At 40.3% G+C, this 23689-nt stretch overlaps 1 protein-coding gene across 9 annotated transcripts in view; it reads left to right on the top strand.

The window, feature by feature from the left end:
* ARHGAP12 (Rho GTPase activating protein 12) overlaps positions 1-23689 on the top strand; it is a 142225-nt gene that overhangs the window by 87646 nt on the left and 30890 nt on the right. For all 9 annotated transcript variants that reach the window (XM_039524543.1, XM_039524545.1, XM_039524546.1 and 6 more), the window contains 2 exons: positions 8283-8408; positions 17940-18014. In XM_039524543.1, the coding sequence (XP_039380477.1) occupies positions 8283-8408; positions 17940-18014 (201 nt within the window). The remainder of the gene's footprint in view (positions 1-8282; positions 8409-17939; positions 18015-23689) is intronic.

Consider the following 23689-nt stretch of genomic DNA (forward strand, 5'->3'; position numbering starts at 1 on the left):
TAAAGCTCAGTAAATGGCCTGTCTTCTTTGTTTTTTCAACTTTGGATATTTTAGGGGGCCTGGGTGGTCAGATCTTGGTATAGATAGAATACTTTCCTTCTGCCTAGTTAGGAATTATAAATAGGCACAACAGCAAGATCTTGCAGAGAGCAGGCTGTTTTTGATGCTTCAAAGACTAGCAATCTGAAGAGATGCTGGGAGTGTAAGGTTGGGGAAAGAGTACGTGACGGTTTAGTGAAGGAATTGGATTGTTAGGGTGTCTCTTCATTCTCCATTTTAGGAGTTATCTCTAGTTGATTTGTGCAGCGGCATCCTCTTCCCTATAGACAGGTGCAACTGCCTCACATATTGCACCTGATGCCTCAGACTTGTGTGTACATACATACCTGGGGAGGACATTGGGCCCTTTACCTATATAAAGGGGGAAAAGGGCAAGTCTTAACATTTTTTGTTTGAAGATCAACAATAGCATATATAAGGGCAGGTTTAAAAAACAAAACAAACAAAAACCCGAAACCCACCTAGGAGCACTTAAGTAAAAAAGAGCATCTGAAAATTATTATGAACTCAAGCCTCAAATGACCAAAAAATATAAAAATGAGTAATGGAAGAAGAATTTGTTGCAGAAACATTTTTTAGTTTTTGGATTTCTCTCCAGCTTCAGTTTAAAATCTGTTGTCAGAAGAATGGCAGTAAATATGTTAGAAGTAACGAAGGTTGGTAGAAGTCTCAAAAAAGAGAGGTAAATCTAACAGGTCTCTGTAAGTCAGAAAAATATCTTGTAATGGGAAAAACTGAAATCTCAAACTAATCTAAGATACCAAGCAAACAAAGTAAAATCTCAGTTGAGCTATGTCTACTAAAAGTGGCCAATCTTTTTCTCCCACATTCTTCCAATTAAGCTGTGCCCAATTCCTTTTAATCTGATTATAGATGTCGTTAAGAGGAAAGTACTTTTTGACATAGAAAGAGGAACTAGTGCTCTGCCTGAAACTTGAGAAACTCATCTACATAAAAAGAACAGGCACCTTAGAGACTAACAAATTTATTTGAGCATAAGCTTTGGTGCGCTACAGCCCACTTCAGCGGATACATGCAGTGGAAAATACAGTAGGAACGAGCGCGCGCACACACACACAACCATGAAACAATGGGTGTTACCAGACACACTATAAGGAGAGTGACCAGTTAAGGCAGTGGTCCCCAACGCGGTGCCCGCGGGCGCCATGGCGCCCGTGGGGGCATCTTAATGCGCCCACGTCCTGGACCCCGGGAGAACACCCGCCGAAATGCCGCTGAATTTCAGCGGCATTTTGGCGGGGACGCCTCTCGATGACAACGTTTGTTGCCAACAAGTGATGTCATCGAGAGACATCGCCCCCGAATTTCGGCAGGGATGCCTCTCGATGATGCCACTTGCCATAGACAAGTGACGTCATTGAGAGGCGTCGCTCCCGAATTTCAGCGGGGATGCTCTCGATGACGTTGCTTGTTGACGACAAGCGGCGTCATGGAGAGGCGTCGCCGCCGAAATGCCATAATTCGGCGGCATTTCGGCGGGTGCTCCACCACCGCAGTGGTCCTTCGTTTGGCGCCCGCCAGACGAAAAGGTTAGCGACCACTGAGTTAAGGTGAGCTATTATCAGCAGGAGAGAGAAAGAACTGTTTGTAATGGTAATGAAAACAGCCCATTTCCAGCAATTGACAAGAAGATGTGAGGAACTGTGTGGGTGGGTGGGGGGAAATAAGCATGGAGAAATAGTTTTACTTTGTGTAATGGCCCATCCACTCCCAGTCTTATTCAAGCCTAATTTAATGATGTCCAATTTCCAAATTAATTCCAGTTCAGCAGTCTCTCGTTGGAGTCTGTTTTTGAAGGTTTTTTTGTTGTAATATTGTGACTTTTAGGTCTGTAATCGAGTGACCAGGGAGATTGAAGTGTTCTCCACCTGTTTTTTTAATGTTATAATTCTTGAAGTCTGATTTGTGTCCATTTATTCTTTTACGTAGAGACTGTTCGGTTTGGCCAGTATACATGGCAGAGGGGCATTGCTGGCACATGGTGGCATCTGCAGGTGAACGAGCCTCTGATAGTGTGGCTGATGCGATTAGGTCCTATGATGGTGTCCCCTGAATAGATATGTGGACAGAGTTGGCAACGGGCTTTGTTGCAAGGATAGGTTCTGGGTTAGTGTTTTTGTTGTGTGGTGTGTGGTTGCTGGTGAGTATTTGCTTCAGGTTTGGGGGCTGTCTGTAAGCAAGGACTGGCCTGTCTCCCAAGATCTGTGAGAGTGATGGCTCGTTCTTCAGGATTGGTTGTAGATCCTTGATGATGCTCTGTAGAGGTTTTAATTGGGGGCTGAAGGTGATGGCTAGTGGTGTTCTGTTACTTTCTTTGGAGAACACTTCAATCTCCCTGGCCATTCGATTACAGACCTAAAAGTTGCAATATTGCAACAAAAAACCTTCAAAAACAGACTCCAGCAAGAGACTGCTGAATTGGAATTAATTTGCAAATTGGACACCATTAAATTAGGCTTCAGTAAAGACTGGGAGTGGATGAGCCATTACACAAAGTAAAACTATTTCCCCATGCTGCTTCTTCTCTCTCCTCCCCCCACCCCCCAGTTCCTCACATCTTCTTGTCAATTGCTGGAAATGGGCCATTTTCATTACCACTACAAACAGTTCTTTCTCTCTCCTGCTGATAATAGCTCCCCTTAACTGATCACTCTCCTTATAGTGTGTATGGTAACACCCATTGTTTCAAGGTGTGTGTGTGTGTGTCTTCCTACTGTATTTTCCACTGCATGCATCCGATGAAGTGGGCTGTAGCCCACGAAAGCTTATGCTCAAATAAATTTAAGTCAAGTCTCTAGGGTGCCACAAGTACTCCTGTTCTTTTTGCGGATACAGACTAACAGGGCTGCTACTCTGAAACCTGTCATCTACATAAGAATGAGGACACCTGCTACAAATAGGCACAAATGGGCTAGAACACAGCCTTGAGCCATACCACATTAACAGAACAGAAATAAGGCTGGGTTACTTTTAGGCTTTGTCTATTCTACAGTTTGTGCTGGCATCATTTGGCACTTAGGGGTGTGAATAAACCACCCCACCGAGCCACATAAATTACGCCGGTGTAAGAGCTTCTTCCGCCAACATAGCTTCTGCTCGCTGAGGTTTTTTCATGCTGATAGGAGAGCTCAATCGGTACAGCTGTGCTGCTGCAGCTCTATACGTATTGACATGGCCTTAGTGTATATAGTTAAATTGAGAATTCCTACTTAGTCATGAAAATTGTGCTTACTATCTCCACAGTGGTGGAGGGAAACTGATGGCGAAAAGTAGGATAAAGTGAGATGGTGTTCTCTGGTGATTTTTATGTAATGGCATAAGATTTCAGTTTTGGGTGGAACCTGCCTCAAATTGATTGTAGCATAAGCACACAGAATTTGCATTACCAAATCAGTTGATTCATCAGGTCTACTTCTTGCAGCAAGCAGTATATAAAGCTTTAGAATTAAGAAAACTACTATGCATGCCTATACTATATCTATCTAGTAGTTCCTGGACTTTGGTCCATGGAGCACTTGCTGATGGTTCAGAGACCTGGCTTGTCACATGGTGCTGGCTCTTCTCATTTTTTGTTGATAAAGTGCATTAAAATGTAAAGGTACTTTATCATCTTAATTCTTCCATGTAAATGTATTAATGTAGTTGTCACAGTGATGTAATGTGACTGTCATTGAGAAGGGATGATAGTGATTTTAATAATCTCAATTAAGAATATGTTACACCTTGTGAAAATCTTGGAACCCCCTTCATCATCTAGCTAAATATTTAGTGTTCTACATGGGGATGATAGTAAGATACCTTTTTAACCTCCTGAGTTGATCAATTTATTGTATGCCCCAAAGCATGAGCTTTAACCTTCAAGCTCGTACGTCAGTATTAGTCCTCTGGTTACTGAGTACCAACAGGGTACTATCTCAGCAGGATAGCCATAATCCTGGACATGCCTGCTTTAACCAAACAAATGATCCTTGCTTGTTGCCAGTTCCAAAAACTAATTTACAGTGGTCAGATCCATAAGCATAACTGTATGGACAACAGAAGAAGAATGTTGATATATTTGGTGATGGAATTAATGTAAACAATGTACATTCTGTGCTGGGATGCTATTAAAAAAAGCCAGTCATTTACTTTAATAGAGAAGAAATTAACAAACTTTTCAGAACTGCCTAGACTATGTCAAATGACTTCTGAAGGCAGCATTAAGTATTAATAAAGAATCTTGCCTGAAAGCATGTCACATGGGAGACAGTTGTTCCTGTTAATAGGTTCAGTCAGAAAAATGACTTGACAGCAAAAAGTCTTAAAGTAAATAGACTGTTTTCCTGTGCTTGTAAAGTCTAGGGTTTCTCTAGCCTAGAAATATACCAGCTTTATCCTCATGTTATTGTTTCCACTATTTTCGAGTTGTATTGTGCAGTGAAGAGGAAATGAAAACAATCTTTAAACGTTTAAGTGTAAAGATGTTTATTTGACACCTGCAATGTGAGAAAATAGAAAAATGGCAAATGTTCTCTCAGAAAATTTACAGCGTATATTAACACTGTTTATATTAGCAATGCAAAGTATTTAAGCTGCTAAGAAGCACTGCTTATTGTCACTGAATTTGAACAAGGCTGTCATCAGTCTTTCATACCTGAACTGTTTCTGTCTTCTGCTTTTTTGGCAGAAACATGTAAATCCTGAGTTTTATGTTGCCTTACAGGTTCCTTCTTCAAAATAGACTTGTCTGTCCTATTAAGTAAAGTCTCCTCATGGTTTGTGATGGTACCAGAGGCACCTTTGATTATAGATCATGTACAGTTAGGCCCTGCATATTTTACAAATTTAACATTTATTTTAAAATAATACATTTAATTTTTGTTTCAGTGGAATTCAAAGCACTTATCCTGGACTCTGAACTTGCACAGTATTTTAAAAGCATATTAAAAATAAAACAATCAAATACAAAAGCATACACAGACTGCCATAAATTCACAATGATGCTGGCTAATATTACTAAATTAAGTAGTAATCTCATTTTTCCATAGCAGGAAATAAGTAGCAAATATGTTTTCAGCCTATACATTTCTTAAATTGCTTTAAGTCCTTGAGAGAACACTGTTTGAATCCTAGAAGTTGAGTTAACTGTAAGCATAATCCCATAGCAGACAGTTCAGTTTTTAGTTGTAAGATGGGCCAGGTTGCTAGATAATGCTTAGCTGCAGATATGCTGTGAATTGTGAGAGTGCCTCTGTGGGCTAGATACCTGCAGAGTAGATATTTCCCTAGCAAGGAAGTAGCAGAGATTAGATGCACTCCAGCACAGATGAGGAAAAACACTTCTGAAAGACTAAATGGCTGACCATTCAGCTCTGATTTGACATGGGAACAAATTGTGAGAGCCACATACACCTCACTATTTTACTGTATTTGTTACAATTGTCATGCAGACATGAGTGTACTGAATCCATGTTCTGCGTTCTCAGATGTGAAATTATTCTTACTGGTATAGGAGACTTATAAATCTGTCTTAGACACAATTACCAAATTTTATTCTTTTTAACGTGAGGTTCTCCATTTGGAGTGATTCGTTCTTATGATGCATGTTGAAATATTTCAATAAGACATGAAAAATCATTATTTTTTTTTACATTTCTTGTTGAAGCATGAATCCTATATATAATAAAATGAAAAGCTGCAACATAAGCATGGTATCTGCCATGGCAGTAGCAGTGTTAACCCTTTATTGGAGTGTGGTGCAGCTTACATTCATCTAAATTTTCATTAGTAGATCTCAAAGTGCTTCATAAGTATCAGTATGTGTTATTCCTATTTTACACATGGAAAAACTGAGGCATTAAGAGATTGTGACTTGCCAGATGTTACCATAATGAGTCAGTGGCAAATCTGAGAATAGTAATTCCTAGCTCTTACATAACATTTTTCATCAGTAAGTCTTAAAGCACTTCACGATTGAGGTTAGTGTAATCTGTGATGGGTTGGATCACAGAAACCCCCTTGGGGCTGCCAACTGATGTGCCAAGACTACTTCTTTCCCTGCCAGCTTGGGACTCAAGTACCCTGTCTTGTTGAGCCAGACATGCCAGTCTGCTACAATACAGACCCAGGGTCTGAACCACGTGCCCCAAAGCTGCAGACTTAACTGAAAGGAACTTAAGAAGTGTTCCTGTCTTCAACACTCAGATGCCTAACTCCCAATGGGGTCCAAACCCCAAATAAATCTGTTTTTAAACTCATAAATTGTTCTCCCTCTATAACACTGATAGATATGCCCAGCTGTTCCCCCTTCTCCCCCCAGGTATTCATACATACTCTGGGTTAATTAATAAGTAAAAAGTGATTTTATTAAATAAAGTAAGTAAGATTTAAGTGGTTCCAAGTAGTAACAGACAGAACAAAGTGAATTACCAAGTAAAATAAAATAAAAGATGCAAGTCTAGACCTAGTACAGTAATAAAAATGAATATAGATAAAAATCTCACCCTCAGAGATGTTTCAATAAGTTTCTTTCACAGACTGGATGCCTTCCTAGTCTGGGCACAATCGTTTCCGCTGGTACAGCCCTTGTTCCAGCTCAGGTGGTAGCAAGGGGGTTTCTCATGATTGCAGCCCCCTTTTTTCTGTCCGACCCCCTTATATGGCTTTGGCACAAGGCGGGAATCTTATCTCTCTGCCCCACCCCCTTCTAAATGGAAAAGCACCAGGTTTAAGATGGATTTCAGTACCAGGTGACACGGTCACATTTCCTGTGAGATTCCAAGCCTTCATTCCTCCCAGCCTGACTCAGAGGAAGGCCTGCCTGCAAACAGAGCCATCCACAGTCAATTGTCCTGGCTGATGGGAGCCATCAAGATTCCAAACCACCATTAATGGCCCACACTTTGCATAATTAAACAGGCCCTCAGAGTTATATTTCATATTTCTAGTTTCAGATACAAGTGTGATACATTTATACAAATAGGATGACCATACTCAGTAGATTATACGCTTTGTAATGATACCTTACAAGAAACCTTTTGCATGAAGCATATTTTAGTTGTATTACATTCACACTCATCAGCATATTTTCATAAAATCACCTAGAGTGCAACGTCACATCATCATCCCCTTTTTACATTTTAATAAAACTATGGTGTCCTGCTTCTGTCATATGCCATACCCAACGGATTACAGTCCCTTGGGTAATGAATCAACAAGTATATTCTTAGTTGTCTAATGTGTTTCAAAGCGCAGGTTCTGCTACTTTAGCATTGCCCCAGAAAGAAATTCCAATCAAGATTTTTTATTGTTAAAATGTCATACCATTCTTCTTTGCTGTTTGTATATTCAATAAAAAGCTTTGTTTGGAATGTTTTTTAACTTACTTGGATGCTGCATGAATTTCTGTGCACATGATAACTTAATGCTACTGTGCCAGAGATGGTGGGCTTGCTGCAAAATTTAGGGCTAGTATTATACAGAATATGCATGGCCCTGCTTATAGACTTTGTGCCTTTCTCTAAGTCATGCTTCTTTGGTTACTGTCAGGATATTAAACTAAATTGCAACTTTTTACTCTAAATCTATATATTTTTTGTGTTTAAATGTAGCATAAATCTGGTCTAGGAAGTAAAGTTATTGCATTGCCACCACTAGGAGACAGCAATTGCTACTACCTTGCAGTGTCTCCTTTCTTCCCCCACAAACATCCTTCTGGCCAAATAGGGTTGGATGTTACACCCTCAGACCTTATCATAGTTCTTGATCCAGAGGTATCACATTAGGGTGACATGACACACCCCTTTTATACAACTGTGTTTGTAGTGCTCTTAACACTTCCCAGTGTGGAGAGTAAAGGTCTAAATCCAATGTTAATTCCACTCTGTTAAGAGTAGCTGATAACACTGTAGTGCTTTGGTGGCATTCCCAATGCCTACAGGTGCAAGCAGCAAGAATTTGGGACCAGAAATCAAACACCTGGATGACAGTACAGTGCACTATCACATCAGGCTAGTTCCTATTTACCTCTTCAGAAAACAGCACCAGAGAATTTAGCTTTCAAGACTTAGCATTTAAAAATGTAGGCTATTGTTTACAGTTTCATGGCTGAATCAATGATGTTATGAAAAATTGTGCTGTTGGAAAATATACAGATGAATTATCTGGGTTTTATGTTAGTATAAATTTCACCCTGTTGATAGTGTGATTTTTCTCTTCTTTAGTATAATGCTTCACCACAGCAGCAAAGAGAAATAATTAAGAGTAGGAGTCTGGACAGGAAGCTACAAGAACCAATAGTTTTAACAAAGTGGAGGCACAGCACGATTGTGTTGGACACCAATGATAAGGTAGGAATGCGTTAAAGAGCATGTTAGTATTTTGGTGGTTGTCTGGTTTGTGAAGGGTTTAATTCACACTAATTTCTGAAGGATTCATTACTGGCAGTTTTTCTATGCTACATACCATGTAGTGTGCGTAAATATTCAATGAAACCAAGGACAACTTGATAAACTGGTATCTTTCTTTTTATTTTGAAAGAGTAACTTATTTTTTTAATCTTTATTGGACTGTTTTCCTTTCTTCTGAACTATTTCCATAGCCTAGGCTTTGTATGTTCAAAACTGTTTACTTGCCTCTAATTAGAAACCACCTATTTTTTGGTTAAAAATGGATAATATTTAGCAATGTAATATCAGTTATGTAAAATACTCGGTACCTTGTATCTGAAGGCTTGAACTGTCAGCAGCAGAGATATGGTATGAAAACACTGGTGAAGTGCAAACATTTACAATTTTCTTTTTCAGTAGGTGTTTATATGGGTTTCACTGTCACAGTAATATTAGGCACACATGGGTATTTGCCAAGCTAAATATCTTTAAGATGGGAGTGATAGTAGAAATATGTAGTGACTTTATTCTTTTAACAAATATTCCCTTGAGTTCCTTTGTATTTGGTTTGGTGAGGAGAACATTTCAGCTAATAATGTTGAGGATATGCTATTGTCACATGGAGCTATTTTTGCTTATATACAGGGTATTGAAAGTGCTAAACAAGTGGCTCTAATTTCTCTCCAGAGATCAAATGAGTTGAGTAGCTCTTACAGCTCATTTTTAAAAGCTGCTCCTTGCACAGTGATTGTTGATGGTCCCCTCACTTAGGCCCTCTTAGCACCTAACAAAATATAAAGAAACTTATCTTCAATAAAATTAAAGGGACAGGTGTGCCCACTTTACCCTTTTATATCTCATTTTAGCAATAGCCGAATTAGTTATTACTATAAGATGCTTTCAGTAAATTATAGGTATCAATATAAATGGAAAAGAAATGAAACTAGTATTGTATCCTGATGAGTTTCTAGCTTTCATAATTCAGCCAGAGCAATCAGTCTCAGGATTTTAATGGAAATCATAGGTAACTTTGCAATACTGAAGATATAAAATAAACTAGTTAAAATCTGATTCCTATCGGTTGGAATTGGATGCATGCTTTCCTCTTGAAAATTTCCCTTTAATAAAGGCAAAGGGGAAAATTAGATAGTTGGGAATATGGATCTCCATAGTTGTATAAACATAAATGGGAAACTACAATTACAAATGGAAAAGAAGCTCTTGTTAAATGGAAAAAGTTCTGCATTTCTGTTGAGTAGAGTGACTGTAATAAAAATGAATATGCTGTTCAGAATATTATAACTGTATCCAGATGTATTTTTATTTTAAATCATTCTTTCTCTTAATAGAAATAGAATGCGTTCTTCCAGAAACGATGATGGGCGGCACTGAGTAAACTCAGGTGCCCAAAAGAGGGTGAATGTATTGGATTACCTGGCTTCAAAAAGTACTATTGGATTACCCAATTAGAATACACACAGTGCCCAGAAGCCAATGGGTAGCACTTGTCTTGGAATCAAACAGTTTTCACCTGCCCGTGTTACCTTACTGAAAACTTTATTTTGTTAGGAGAAATTTATTATATGGCCCAGCCATAGTACATCCCCTTTATAGAAGGTATAGTCTGGTTCAAGATTAGGAAAGTTCTCTGAACACAATAGAAAATAGTCAGTAGTAGGAGGTCTAGGCTTTCCACAAGGAAAAAGATAGATCCCATATTCCAAATGTGGGCAAGATTGGGACTCAAGAGACTACAAAATAATCGTTCACAAATAACAGGCTTCCTATACCGATAACAAAAAGGGGTTTGAAACAAGAACTGGCTGTACTACCTGCAATTCAGAAGCAACTTTTTAAAATACTTCAATGTTAAAAAGACCTGCAGGATCTGCATCCTATTGAAAAGTCTACTATAAACCCTTTTGACCTTAATAAATCTTAATATCAGCCTATAAAATACTAATGAACCTTACCGAAGGGAACTCCATAGGTACCATAGCTCTTTGGAATAAAGGTTTAAACATAAAAATTAGCCAAAAGCCATGGATAAAAGATGGATGGATAAAAATATATATTTCCAGAAATTGTGGACTAATACGCTAATTCTTTATAATCCACATGAGCTTTAGTTCTTCCAGATTATATAATTTGCAAAAAACACCAAGCAATAAATCTAAATTACAAGGAACCTTATATTTTCATGTAATATAGTCATATCAGTTAACGCAAACTTCTTGAGAAAAAGTAACATAGTAAAGTACAAGTTGGAGATTGTGCTGCACACGATTCTGTATTAAATGTTAATACTTCCTAAAATGGGCAAATGCTGTATCCTATAGTTAAATCTGCCCCTCTCCTTCCCCCCCCCCCCCAAAATCTTGATGGCATAGATCAGTGGTCTCTAATCTTTTTGTGCCCAAGATCACTTTTTTAATCTAAGGGCAACCCAGGATCTACCCTGCCCCACTCACTCCATCGCCCTGCTCTCTCTGTCATTCACTCTCCCCCACCCTCACTCATTTCCTCCGGGCTGGGGTAGGGGGTTCAGGTTCAAGAAGGGGTGCGGGCTCTGGACTGGGGCTGAGGGATTTGTAGTGTGGGAGGGGGCTCTGGGCTGAGTCTGGGATAGGGGGTTGGGGTGCAGGAGGAGGTGCATGGTGCGGGCTCTGGGAGGGAGTTTAGGTACAGGAGGGGGCTCCAGGCTGGGGCAGAGTGTTGGGATGCAGTAGGGTGTACAGGGTGCTGGCTCCGGGAAGAGGCTCAGGGCTGGGGGTTGGGGTGTGGCCTCCTGCTGGCCAGCACTTACCTCCGGCGGCTCCCGGTCGGCAGCAGGCGCAGCGAGGCTAAGACAGGCTCCCTGCCTACCCTGGCGCCGCACTGCTCCTGGAAGGGGCCAATGCGCCCCTGCTGGGGGGCAGGGCGGGATGGGATGGGATGTGGCTCCGTGCACTGCTCCTCTCTGCATGCACCACCCCTGCGAAACATTTTTACTGAAACAGTGGAACTGTTTTAAAAACTGGTAGAAACGTTCCTAGTATAGACAGTGCTTCAAGGCTAGATGTTCTATGTGCTCTCAATTCCCACTGAAGTCAGTTTAGGACACTCAGCACTTTACAGAGTTAAGGTTTCAGCAATGACCGAAAGAACCAGGACACTTTTTTGATTCCTACAAGTGCGTTCACACACTGAAGAACACTTTTACTTCAACCTGTTTAGGCTAAATCAGAATTAAGGTTTTGTAAAAATAAGACAAACAAAGCTGTTTTAAAGAGTCCAACTTTTTAAAATAAAGGTTCTGCTGTGTTTGCAAGCCAGATATTGCAAAATGTTGCTAATTATTTTCATTTTCAAAGCTGCTGAATACAAAAAGTAAACAGGAAACATAAGTAGTGAACAATAAACCTGAATTTTAAAAATCTATTGGTACTGTTGCAAGTTATTAATTTTATTTGGTCTTTTATTAAAATATTACGTTAACCTCGCAACGGAGCAAGTTGAATATTGAAAAACAAAGCAAAAACAAATCACTATTCAACTTGCTGAAAACAAATAATTATATATAGAACTAGTATTTGAGGGAAAAGGTGTGGTCCAATAGATAGAGCACCACATTGGTGTTAGGAAGCCTGGTTCTGTGGCACTGTCAGTTTCCATCCACAAAATGAGCACAGAAATGGTTATCCTCCTCTGGGAAGCATTTTGTGGTTGATAGATGAAAAGTGCTACAGAGGTGATTATTCACTAAATTCTATTAGACTGAATATCTTAATCTTTGCTTTTCTGGAAGTGGCAATTCTCTATCTCTGATGTGAGGACTCTGTCCAAAGAGCTATAGTAGTCCATTATATTGCCATGTTCTTGACAGTGTGTCACCAGTTACGTACTTGCCAATGTTGAGATCATTCTTCACCTAAGCTTGGGGTTGGGGACCATGGAATTTTGGGTGTGTGCATATTCCGGTGAATCTTATTTTCAGTGACTTACGGCTTCTAAAAGCATTCAGACACTTAAGGTACGTCTATACTTCAATAAAAGACCTGCAGCACAACCTCAGCTGGTCCAGGTTAGCTGACTTGGGCTTGGACTGTGAGGCTAAATATTGAGTGTAGACATTGGGCTTAGGCTAGACCCTGGGCTCTGGGACCCTCTGGGTCCCCCAGAGCCTGGGCTGCAGCCCAAGCCTGAATGTCTGTGCTGCAATTTTTTGCTCCTCAGCCTGGGCCCAAGTCAACTAACTCAGGCTCTTCTATTGCAGTGCAGACTTACCTTTAGATGCTTAACTTAGCCTATAGAAGAGCCCAACCTCACTAAATCCTGTTCTCAGTCTAATTTCAAAACTATGGGATGGTCCAGCCAAATCAGGACTACTGACATGTATTTAATGGGCTCCATTGGTTCTAGGCTTAATTTTGTAGGCCTTGATTTTCACCAGAGACTCCTCTCCTAGAGAAGATTTCTTGTTATCACTGGGTTGTCCTTGGGTATGTCTATACTGACCGAGGAAGTTGTTGCAGGACACTGAGCAAATAAAATGTTTTATAAATTGGTTTTGCCATGCACACACCAGTGGTGGTGGTTTGCCATTTTGGCACATCCACACTCAGCCTGCCTTATGGCTGTGTTTGTACCATTGTATTCTCTGGTTCCTGGTGCACCTATCTCATAGCACCAAACAGAGAGTTGGATGCTATTTTGTAGAATGGAACTAGGTGAAACAACATGAGCCAGTAAAGAAGGAACACTTGCAGCAGCTTGTTCACATTGGAGAGAGATTGTTGTAGATTAACTCAAATCCAGCTGCACAAATACAAAGATCTTGTGCTGGTTTTAAAGGCAACTAGTACAAATGTTTATAGAATCACAGGGTTAGAAGGGACCGCAAGGGTCATCTAGTCTAACTCCCTGCCAAGATGCAGGATTTGTTGTGTCTAAACCATCTGAAACAGATGGCTATCCAGGCTGTTTTTGAAAACCTCTATTGAAGGAGCTTCCACAGCCTCCCTAGACAGTCTGTTCCATTGTCCTACTGTTCTTAGAGTTAAGTTTTTCCTGAGATTTAATCTAAATTTGCTATGCTGTAGTTTGAACTTGTCCTGCCCTATCTGGCAAGGGAGAACAACTTTTCTCCATCTTTTTTTTTTATGGCAGCCTTTCAAGTATTTGAAGACTCTCATGTCACACTTCAATCTCCTCTTTTCCAAACTAAACATATCCAGTTCCTTCAGCCTTTGCTCATGTGGCTTGCATTCCATCCCTTTGATCATCTTTGCTCATTTCTGGATCCTTTCCAGTTTCTCCACATCCTTTCAGTACATTGGTGAGCAAAATTGGACACAATGCTCCGGCTGAGCCCTAACCAGTAGAGCAGTACTATCAGCTCCCATGACTTGCATGGTATACCTCTGTTAATGCAATCAAAAACTGCATTTGCTTTTTTGCAACAGGATCATGTACTTGACTTATGTTGAGGTTGTGATCCATCACAACTCCCAGATCCTTTTCAGCAGGGCTGCTGCCAAGCCAGTTATCTTCCATTCTGTATTTGCATTTGGTTTTTCTTTTCTCAGTGTAGCACTTTACATTTGTCTTTGTTGAATTTCAATTTGTTGTCTGTAGCCCAGTTCTCCAATTTATCAAGATTCCTCTGAATCTTAACTCTGTCCTCCAGAAGCTTTGTATCCTCTGCAAATTTGATCAGCACGCTCTCTGTTAATGATCTGGGTGTAGGAATAAAGATGTTAAACAACACTGGACCCAGAACAGATCTCTGTGGAACTCCACTTGAGACCTCCCTCCAACCTGACATCATTCCATTAATAGTGACTCTTTCTATGCATTGTTTAGCCAATTATGCATCCACCTAATGGTAGTTCCACTAAGCCCTCACTTTTCCAGCTTACTTACCAGAATGTCATGTGGGACTGTGTCAAAAGTCTTGCTGAAGTCCAGGTATATTGTGTCCACTGCATTCCCACTATCCACCAAATCAGTTACCCTGTCAAAGGAGAAAATCAAGCTGGTTTGGTATGATTTGTTCTTGGCAAAGCCATGCTGGTTTCTAGTTATTACCATTTCATCCTCCAGGTATTTGTAAATTGAATGTTTTATACATTGCTCTAGTTGCTTCCCAGATATTGAAGTCAGGCTGACTGGTCTGTAGTTCCCCAGCTCCTCCTTTTCCCCCAGTCTAAAGATGAGCACTACGTTAGCCCTTCTTCAGTCTTCTGGGACCTCTTCGGTCATCCATGAGTTTGCAAACAGTATTGCCAGTGTCTCCAAGATTACTTCAGCTAATTCCTTCAGTACCCTCAGGTGAATAGCATCGGGCCCCGCTGATTTGAATTTATTCAGATTGGTCAAAAAATCTCTAATGCGTTCTTTACTTATCCTGATTTGCATCCCTTCCCCTTGATTGTCTATGGTAACTTCGCTAGTTGTCCGGTCACATGTTATTTTTTGTGAGAAGACTGAAGCAAAGTAGTCATTGAGCACCTCTGCCTTCCTAACGTCGTCTGTTACCAGTTCACCTTCTCCACTGAGCAGCTGACCCACACCGTCCTTGATCTTTCCCTTTTGCCTGACATGTTTGAAGAACCCCTTCTTGTTGTCTCTAACGTTTCTCGCCGACTGTAACTCATTCTTTGCCTTCGCTTTCCTGAGTTTTGTCCCTACATGCTTGTGTTATTCCTGTATATACTTCCTTGGTGACATGCGCCTCCTTTCATTTCCTGAATGTATCCCCTTTGGTTTTTAGATAGATAAAAATATCCTTTTGCAGCCACATGGCCTCCTGTGGCTCTTCTTATCTTTCCTGTGCATCAGAATAGCTTGATGTTGAGCCTCTAGTATCACATCTTTTAGGAACTGCCAGCCCCCTTTGACTCCTTTTCTTCCTAATTTGTCTTTCCCTGGGACCTTGCCTACTATTTTTCTGAGTTGGTTGAAATTCACCTTCTTTAAGTCTAACATCCTTGTTTTGCTGTTTTCATGTCCTCCTTTCCGTAGGATCCTGAATTCTGTCAGATCATGATCACGTCCTCCCAAGTTCCGAGCCACCTTCCCGTTTTCAACTACTTCATCTTTGTTGGTCAAAACCAAATCCAAAATGGATGACCCCCTTCTTGTTTCCTCAGTTTTCTGAATCAGAAGGTTGTTCCCTATTCATTCTAAAAATTTGCCGGACATATTAAGCTGTGCTGTAATAGTCTTCCAAAGATATCAGGGAAGTTAAAAATCCACATTAATACTTGCTCATGTGATAGCTAATCTTGTTACCTGCTTGTAGAATGACTCATCCACTTCTTCTTCTTGATTTGGTGGCCTATAATAGACCCCACCATAACATTGCTACTATTCTTTTGCCTTTTATCCTCACCCAGAAACTCTCAGTAAGTCTGTTGCTCACTTTCTCTGAGACCTCAGAGCAAGTGTATATGTTCTTGATGTATAAGACCTAGAGGTCATCTAGTCAAGTCTCCTGTACTCTTGGCAGAACTAAGTATTATCTACCATCCCTGAAAGGTGATACAGCCACTGCATTGGGCATTTCAAGGCTTTGCATATATAATGCATATTCAGTATGAGCCAATAGTTTAATTCCTTTTCACCTAGTGAGCACTTATGGCTGGCTGTAAGAGCCTACTACATGTGCTGGTGAGGCAGTATACACTTGCAAATGCTCTACAAAAACTGCAGTCTCTGTGCTAATGTGCAAATGTTCTGAGGAAAGAAAATATAGAGAGGAGCAAAAAGCTAACATTGAATGGAAAGTGGAATTTGAAAATATCACAACCCTTGTTCAGATCATTGAGGTACCCACTGTAGGGTGGATGGATGACCATCGTGGCATTGCATTGGCTTGGATGGGATGGGAGGTGGTGAGGGGTGGCCCACAATCAGATGCATTGGAGTTTTCCCGTTTAAATTAAATTTTAGGTGGCTTTTTTTTTTTCATACCACTTACAGGGAAAATAACTTTTCCCTTTATATCCTCAATCTAAAATGCACTTAGCTTGGTAGGTGCAGATAGTAATGCAGATCACTGTTTGTTGAAACACATCCAACTTCTAGGAAATAATTCGTGGGGGAAAAAAACAAAATTATTTCTTTCTCTGTGAAGTCAAAGGAGCACTTGAAGTGGGCAGCAGCAGCAGTGTAGGTTGCCAAGTGGGCTACAAAAATTAACTTCACAATTTATAACTCAGCAATGTCAATCAGTACCTGCTCGGTGCCTAGCAGCAACGGGTGTTACGCACTATGGTGTTTGTACATATTTGTCCACATTTACACTTCTGTGTGACAGTCAGAGGAGATTTTTGTGTCTTTCCTTATAAGTGAAGTAAAATCAGGAAACTTGAATTTTAGTATTCAGATTTTTTTCTACAACTCTAATGATTGTAAAAAAGCTAGCATGCTACTACTATAGTTAGACTTGTGGATAGATTTCAAACATTTATATTGGGGGTGACATGGGTAGCTCAGTGGTTTGAGCATTTGCCTGCTAAACCCAGGGTTGTCAGTTCAATCCTTGAGGGGGGCCACGTAGGGATCTGGGGCTATATCATGAGTGTTATGCATGCCCCTGGAAAAACTAATGCTTTAATATTAAATGTGCAGTGAGACAGTTCACTAATCTGGTTTTGGTCTAACCTTTGGAGAAGTACCTGGGAAAGTGAATAAGAGAGAATTTCAATAACAGGTAAAACCAAACAATGTCTCTTATATGAAATATTGCCACTGAAGATCTGTAGGGGAAAGTTGCACAAAACTTTTCAAATGCAGAATGATCATAAAGAGCTCCAGAGGAAACACTTTAACTTAAAAATTTTTTTTTTCATTTGAATAACTTCAGAGATTTAGCACTTCCCTTTTTGAGGCATAATTAATACATAATTCAGTAAACCTGATTCTCTTGCATTTTTTTCCAGAAACTTCTAGTCACTGATGATTACAAGAAATTTAACTAAAATTACTTCAGAATATTTAGCAAAATCTATGTAATAATTATCCACATGTTAAAGTAATTTTGTATTTGTACAGTTACCAACCAAGCACAGGCGTATTTCCTCTGAACATTTCTTGCCTAATGCCAGGTATTCCCACCGTACCCAGAACACATTAGTATCCAGAACATGATTTACCTTTTGACAACACAGGTGAATTTTTAAAATAATACCATACAAAAATTCTGCTTATATTAAGAAGCATCATTGTAAACTAATATGGCATAGTGAAGATGGTGTTACTATTCCTTTTCAGCGAACATGTCCACTTTAACTCAGTTTGTTTGGATTCTGTAAATCTTGCAGGAGCTCCTGCTGAGTTAACAATTTTATAATATCAGTACTTCAGTATACTATTTATGCTTCAAAAAATGATCCATAGTCCAGGACTGAGATTGTAAAATGACTTATGTTTTTTCTTTTGAGGATTGATAATATAAAGAATATTATTGTAGGAAGTAACTGGTTGCATCATCTATTTTTCTTGTAGGAATTTCCAGCTGCTTCAAAGCCCAACTGTCCAGAAAATGAGTCCTCTCCTTCCTCGCCAAAGCACCAAGCCACAGTCAGTATGCAAGTTGTCTCATAATAAACATGTAGATGCCAGGCAACACGTGCACTAGATAGTTTAAGATAGCAAGTCTGCTTGTGCTTTTAAACAAAGTAAAGGTGTGTCAGGATTTTCTCTCTGTTGTCTTGCATCTGTTTCTGAAATTACATTTAAAAAAGTACATTAAGATTTAGACTCTATCCAATAATGTTGGAAAAGAAAATGTTGCATGATTTTTCCCTTGGAATAGCATTCAGTATCTCATATGCCTATCGTTTGAGATTGTAACATGCTTACATGTTATACAAACAATATCTTCACAACGTCCCTGTACGGATAGGACGATTTTCTTTAATGGCTTACATTTTTCCCCAAAGTATTTAGTTAGGACTTGCTTGTGGAATAAATAATTTATGGCAAGTTATTTAGCATCTCAAAGGGAAATCTCCACTATTTTTGTTCAGTTGGCAATTTGATAGGTCAAAGGCATGAAGTACTTCCTATTCTTAGTAAACAGTAAGAGTTAATTACAACTGTTGTTTCTGAGCTTCCTTCTACCACTGGTGTCTTGCAAAAGAGAGACTGAAATTATGGAAACTTAATGAAAGTCAGTATTGTGCATTCTTCTCTAGCAATAGCTCAGCTTTTGGAAGGAAAGCTTGAACTCAGCTGTTTTTATGTGGTGACCTGTGCAACTTTTAAGGTCCATCAACTTCATGTTCTGAGTATTTAACAATTAGGGGGTTAGGTTAAATTTAAGTACATCTTTGTCTTTTGAAACTGTATGAAATGGGAAAAGCAATTGGGTTTTCCTTTTCAAAACTGAAAAGCCATAATGTGGCTAGCATTATGACATGTTGAAGCATGTTTAATGATTGTTAATATTTATCTCGTGAGGTTTAAGGCTACATGCTTTTAGTCTCATCTCTCTCAGTGCACCCAAGGCATGTATTAATCATTCCACAGTTTATTCACGATGTGCTGTATTTCCTATCTTATGAACATTCAGGTTGCTAAAACAAAATAGGTAGTTTCTCTCAATATACTAAGTTTTCCCCCAGAAGCAAACTGAATTGCTTGTTTGCCTGTGCACTAAGACAACACTACTCCTTATTTTGATGATTGTTTTTATATGGCACAGTATTTGAATGATTAAAAATGTATTTTATGTAAATTCTCTACCGGTCTAGACAACAGAAAAATACTGCCTTGCCAGCAAATTCTGTGTTTCTCAGCTCATTGTTTTTCCACTGCTTTCAAACATCCATACAAAATCAAGTAAATCTTTTTGTATTGCTTGATCCTTAACTTACTCCCTTCTCATTCCTTTTTCACATGAGAAATTACATTAACTCTCCCACTTTCTGTTGCTTAGTAGGAAATTATTTAGTTTACTCTATCTTCTGGAGTCTTCCTCCCCATTGAGAAGATTGATGTCTCTTGTGCAGGCTATGGTGGGTGCAAAGGTGTTTTTGTGATGCACTTCCAATAGTACTGCCATATATACCTAGCCAACAGCATGTTTCAGCCTGCTTAATAACACTGAAAAGGTGGAGGGGAGGTTTGACGGTTGTGGGGAGGACATAAGTTGTCCCCCTTATTAATATTAAAGCTCTAAGATTTGAATGGAGAGTGCAAAAATGCAAATATTTGTTGTGATTTGTTAGAACCACAGAGGGCATGCTACAAAGAAAATGCTACTTCCCAAGCAGCTCTAGAATATTTCAGCAAACCATTTTTGCATTAAAAAGTGTCAATTTGAAAGTGAAACTGTTGTCAAAACCTACCCTTCCCTGCAAATTTCATCACTGGAAAAATGTTGATAAAAGCTTCAATATTCTCAAAATGTCCCATTCTGACATTTTTTAAATGAAAAATTTCAGTTTCTCAGGTTGAAACTACTTGTTTTGAAACTTGAGCTAGTTATAGTAAGAGTTTAAAAAAATGAAATTTGGTAAAAATCTAACTGAAACATTAACAAATTATCAAAATAAAACATTGACTCAAATCAGTGTCTTTCAATTTTGTATTGTGTCCTTGAGGAAGCTGGCCCTTTGTATGATGAGTGGTTTGGCCAGCTTCCCCCAGGACACAACTGACTTCTTCCACAAACTCCATACTATTAACAACCTCCCTCAGAGCACCATTCCCGCCATCATGGATGTCACTTCCCTATACACCAATATCTTTCACGACTGCATAGCTGCCGGCCTCAAATATTTACATGACAACGGACAGCCCTCAGATATCCACCCCAAACACATTGCCAAACTCTTCCATTTCATCTCCACCCACAATTTTACATTCAACAGCAAACACTTGTCCAAAGCATGGGAACAGCCATAGGTACTCGGATGGTTCCCCAATATGCCAGTCTCTTCATGGACCACCTTTAAGAAGAATTTCTGGACAAATGCACCATGAAAATGATAATGTACCTGAGATACATTGATGAACACACCCAGGCCGTGGCTACGCTTGTGAGTTAGCGCAATAAAGCAGCCCTGGGCACCCCAGCTCACTCTCCGTCCACACTGGCAAGGCATGTAGAGCACTCTGACTCCGCAGCTACAGCACTGCTGGTACTCCACCTCGGCAAGTGGAATAACCTTTGCTGCACCCCCACTGGAGCGCCACGGCGTCAGTGTGAACAAGGTGTTGCGTGCGTACTGCACTGCGATCAGCCTCCGGAAACATCCCATAATCCTCTTAAGTCAAGTGGCCACTCTTGTCATTGTTGTGAAATCAGCGGCAGGGATGTGGAAATGCCCTTTCAAAGCTCCATTTCAGAGAAGCCAGCTGCTTAGCAGCTCCAAGGAAAAGCAAACATTTACTGTTTGCTTTGAGTGAGAGAAAGAGAGAGGCGGAGGGGGGGAGGGGCGGTCTGAACTTACAAGACAGCATACTGACACTCTCAGCACCCCAAAAACTCTCTCTCTCCCTCCTCCCCACATACACACAACACACTCCCTGTCACTCTCCACTCTACCCCACACCCACCCCCTATTTGAAAATCACGTTGCAGTCACTTGCATGCTGGGATAGCTGCCCATAATGCACTGCTCCCAGTGCTGCTGCAAGTGCTCCAAATGTGGCCATGCCAGTGCACTTGAAGCTGTCAGTGTGGACAGACTGCAGCGCTTTCCCTACTGCGCTCTACGAAGGTGGGTTTAACTCACAGCGCTCTACATTTGCAAGTGTAGCCGTGCCCTAAGAAATCTGTTATCTATGGTCAGGCACTCAGATACCACAGAATAGGCTCTGAGTAGAAAGTCCAGGATATGCATGTTAACTTACTCAAAACCACCTTCACCAGACAAGGACACTCCACCAGAGAAGTGGATTGCATCGTAGAACGGGTCACCCAGATACCCCAAGAGAGTCTGCTTCAATACAGAAATAAAATGCCCTTCAACTACACACCCCTAGTTGTAAACTAACACCCCACATTGGAAACCATACAGGGTATCATCAAACTAACATCCATACTCAATTGGGACCCCATCCTGGAAGAAATCTTTTTCCTGAATCCTCTCTTCTGGTCTTCAAACAACCCCCCAACCTCTCCAAGCTCATCATCAGAAGCAAGCTCCGTCCCCCCCACTCCCCGCTCCTGCCTTCCTGGACCAGGACACACCAACTTAAAGCAGCCGCAGACTCTAGCAGAACAACACATGCAAAAACTGCAGCTGTATCACCACTGCTACAGTAATGACACACCGACAACACACTTTTCAAGATTTATGGGTCCTATCACAGCATGTGGTATATGGCAGTGGTTCTCAACCTTTTTAAACTACTGTACCCCTTACAAGAGTCTGATATATCTTGCATACCCCCAAGTTTTACCTCACTTAAAAACTACTTGCTTACAAAATTGGACATAAAAATACAAAATTATTACTGAAAAATTGCTTACTTTCTCATTTTTACCATATAATAAAATTAATCAATTGGACTATAAATATTGTACTTACATTTCAATGTATGATATATAGAGCAGTATAAACAAGCTATTGTATGAAATTTTAGTTTGTACTGACTTCACTAGTGCTTTTTTTGTAGCTTGTTGTAAAATTTGACAAATATCTAGATTAGTTAATGTACCCCCTGGAAGACCTCTGTGTAGTCCCAGAGGTACACGTACCCTTGTTTGCGAACCGCTGGTATATGATATATGAATTATCTGGGTTTTATCTCATCTAGTGCAGTAAATGCCCAAATAACTGTGTGGGTGAAACCAGACAATCACTGTGCTCTCAAATGAACTCTCACAGGAAAATGATAAAAGACAAAAACACCCTGTCACCTGTGGATGAATACTTTTCACCAGGGGTGGCTCTAGCAATTTCGCCACCCCAAGCACAGCGGCTCTGGTGGACCTCCTGCAGACGTGCCTGCGGAGGGTCCAGTGGAGCATCGGCAGGCGTGCCTGCGGGAGGTCCACCGGAGCCGCGGGACCAGTGGACCATCCACAGGCATGCCTGCGGGAGGTCCACCGGAGACGCCTGCTGCCCTCCCGGCGACCGGCAGAGCACCCCCCGCGGCATGCCGCCCCAAGCACGCGCTTGGCGTGCTGGGGCCTGGAGCTGGCCCTGCTTTTCACAAAGCAATCCCTGTATATCTGACCTATCAGTTTTCATCTTTAAAGGAAACCTACACAACACTTTCAAAAGATGAGCATGGGAGCTTAAATTCATTACTCTGCTAGGCACTAAAAATCATTAATTGAACAGAGACACTGGACTTATGGCTTATTATAATGATTCGTAACCCACTAACCCCCTCTTTTTTGTACTATGACTGCAGAGGTGTTAACAGGCCACTCTACCTTGAATGGTCCCTTACAATATGTGCTAACTTCTTATGCTGCACCTTGCATTTTGCTGTGACACTGGGAGTACCTTTCCCAAACTTGAAAAAGAGCTCTGTGTGTGCGAAACATTGTCTCTTTCACCAACAGAAGTGGGTCCAGTAAAATCTATTACCTCACCCACCTTGTGTCTCTCATATCCTGGAACTGACATGGCTACAACTAAACTGTGTACAACAAAGGAGGAAGTAGCAGAATTTATATTTATTACTTCATTCTGCAAGTCTGAAACAGTACAAGTATAAAGTTTCCTTTTTTATCCGAGAATTTGATAAATATGCCTATATATGTTCTTAAAGTTGCATAACATCAGAAAATATTTAACCCCATGGCACCTGCAAACCACTTTTTTTTTTTTTTTTTTGCTGTGTGGGGTGATCAATCAGCCATCAAGAGATCTACAAATATACGCAGATGCTGACCAATTAATTTCTTGGGCTTTAATTTACAAAGCATAGCACAGCAGTTTTTGTGTTAATCTTTAAGCATGTACATGGGGTGGGGAAATAATATACGAGACATCAAAGCAGTGTTTCACTTCCTATGTTTAAGCTAAATTAAACACACATGAGTGGGAACATTTTTTTTACTGAGTCTGCAAAGTATGTTTTTAAAAAATATGCAATGCTAAAATTACTTCTAAAAGCTTCTTCTTAACTGACAGAATTCAGAGTTAAGGCTGGTTTGTCTTCAATTAGCCCAATCATTTTAAGAGAGGGCATACAGTATGTCATGAATGTGTAGAGAGACCTTCATTTACACACCTTAATTTAAAATGAATCTGCCACAGAATTTCCAGTCTGCTGCCCCAGACTGT

The sequence above is a fragment of the Mauremys reevesii genome, linkage group 2 (genome assembly GCF_016161935.1).
Source record: "Mauremys reevesii isolate NIE-2019 linkage group 2, ASM1616193v1, whole genome shotgun sequence".
Classification (NCBI taxonomy): Eukaryota; Metazoa; Chordata; order Testudines; family Geoemydidae; genus Mauremys; species Mauremys reevesii.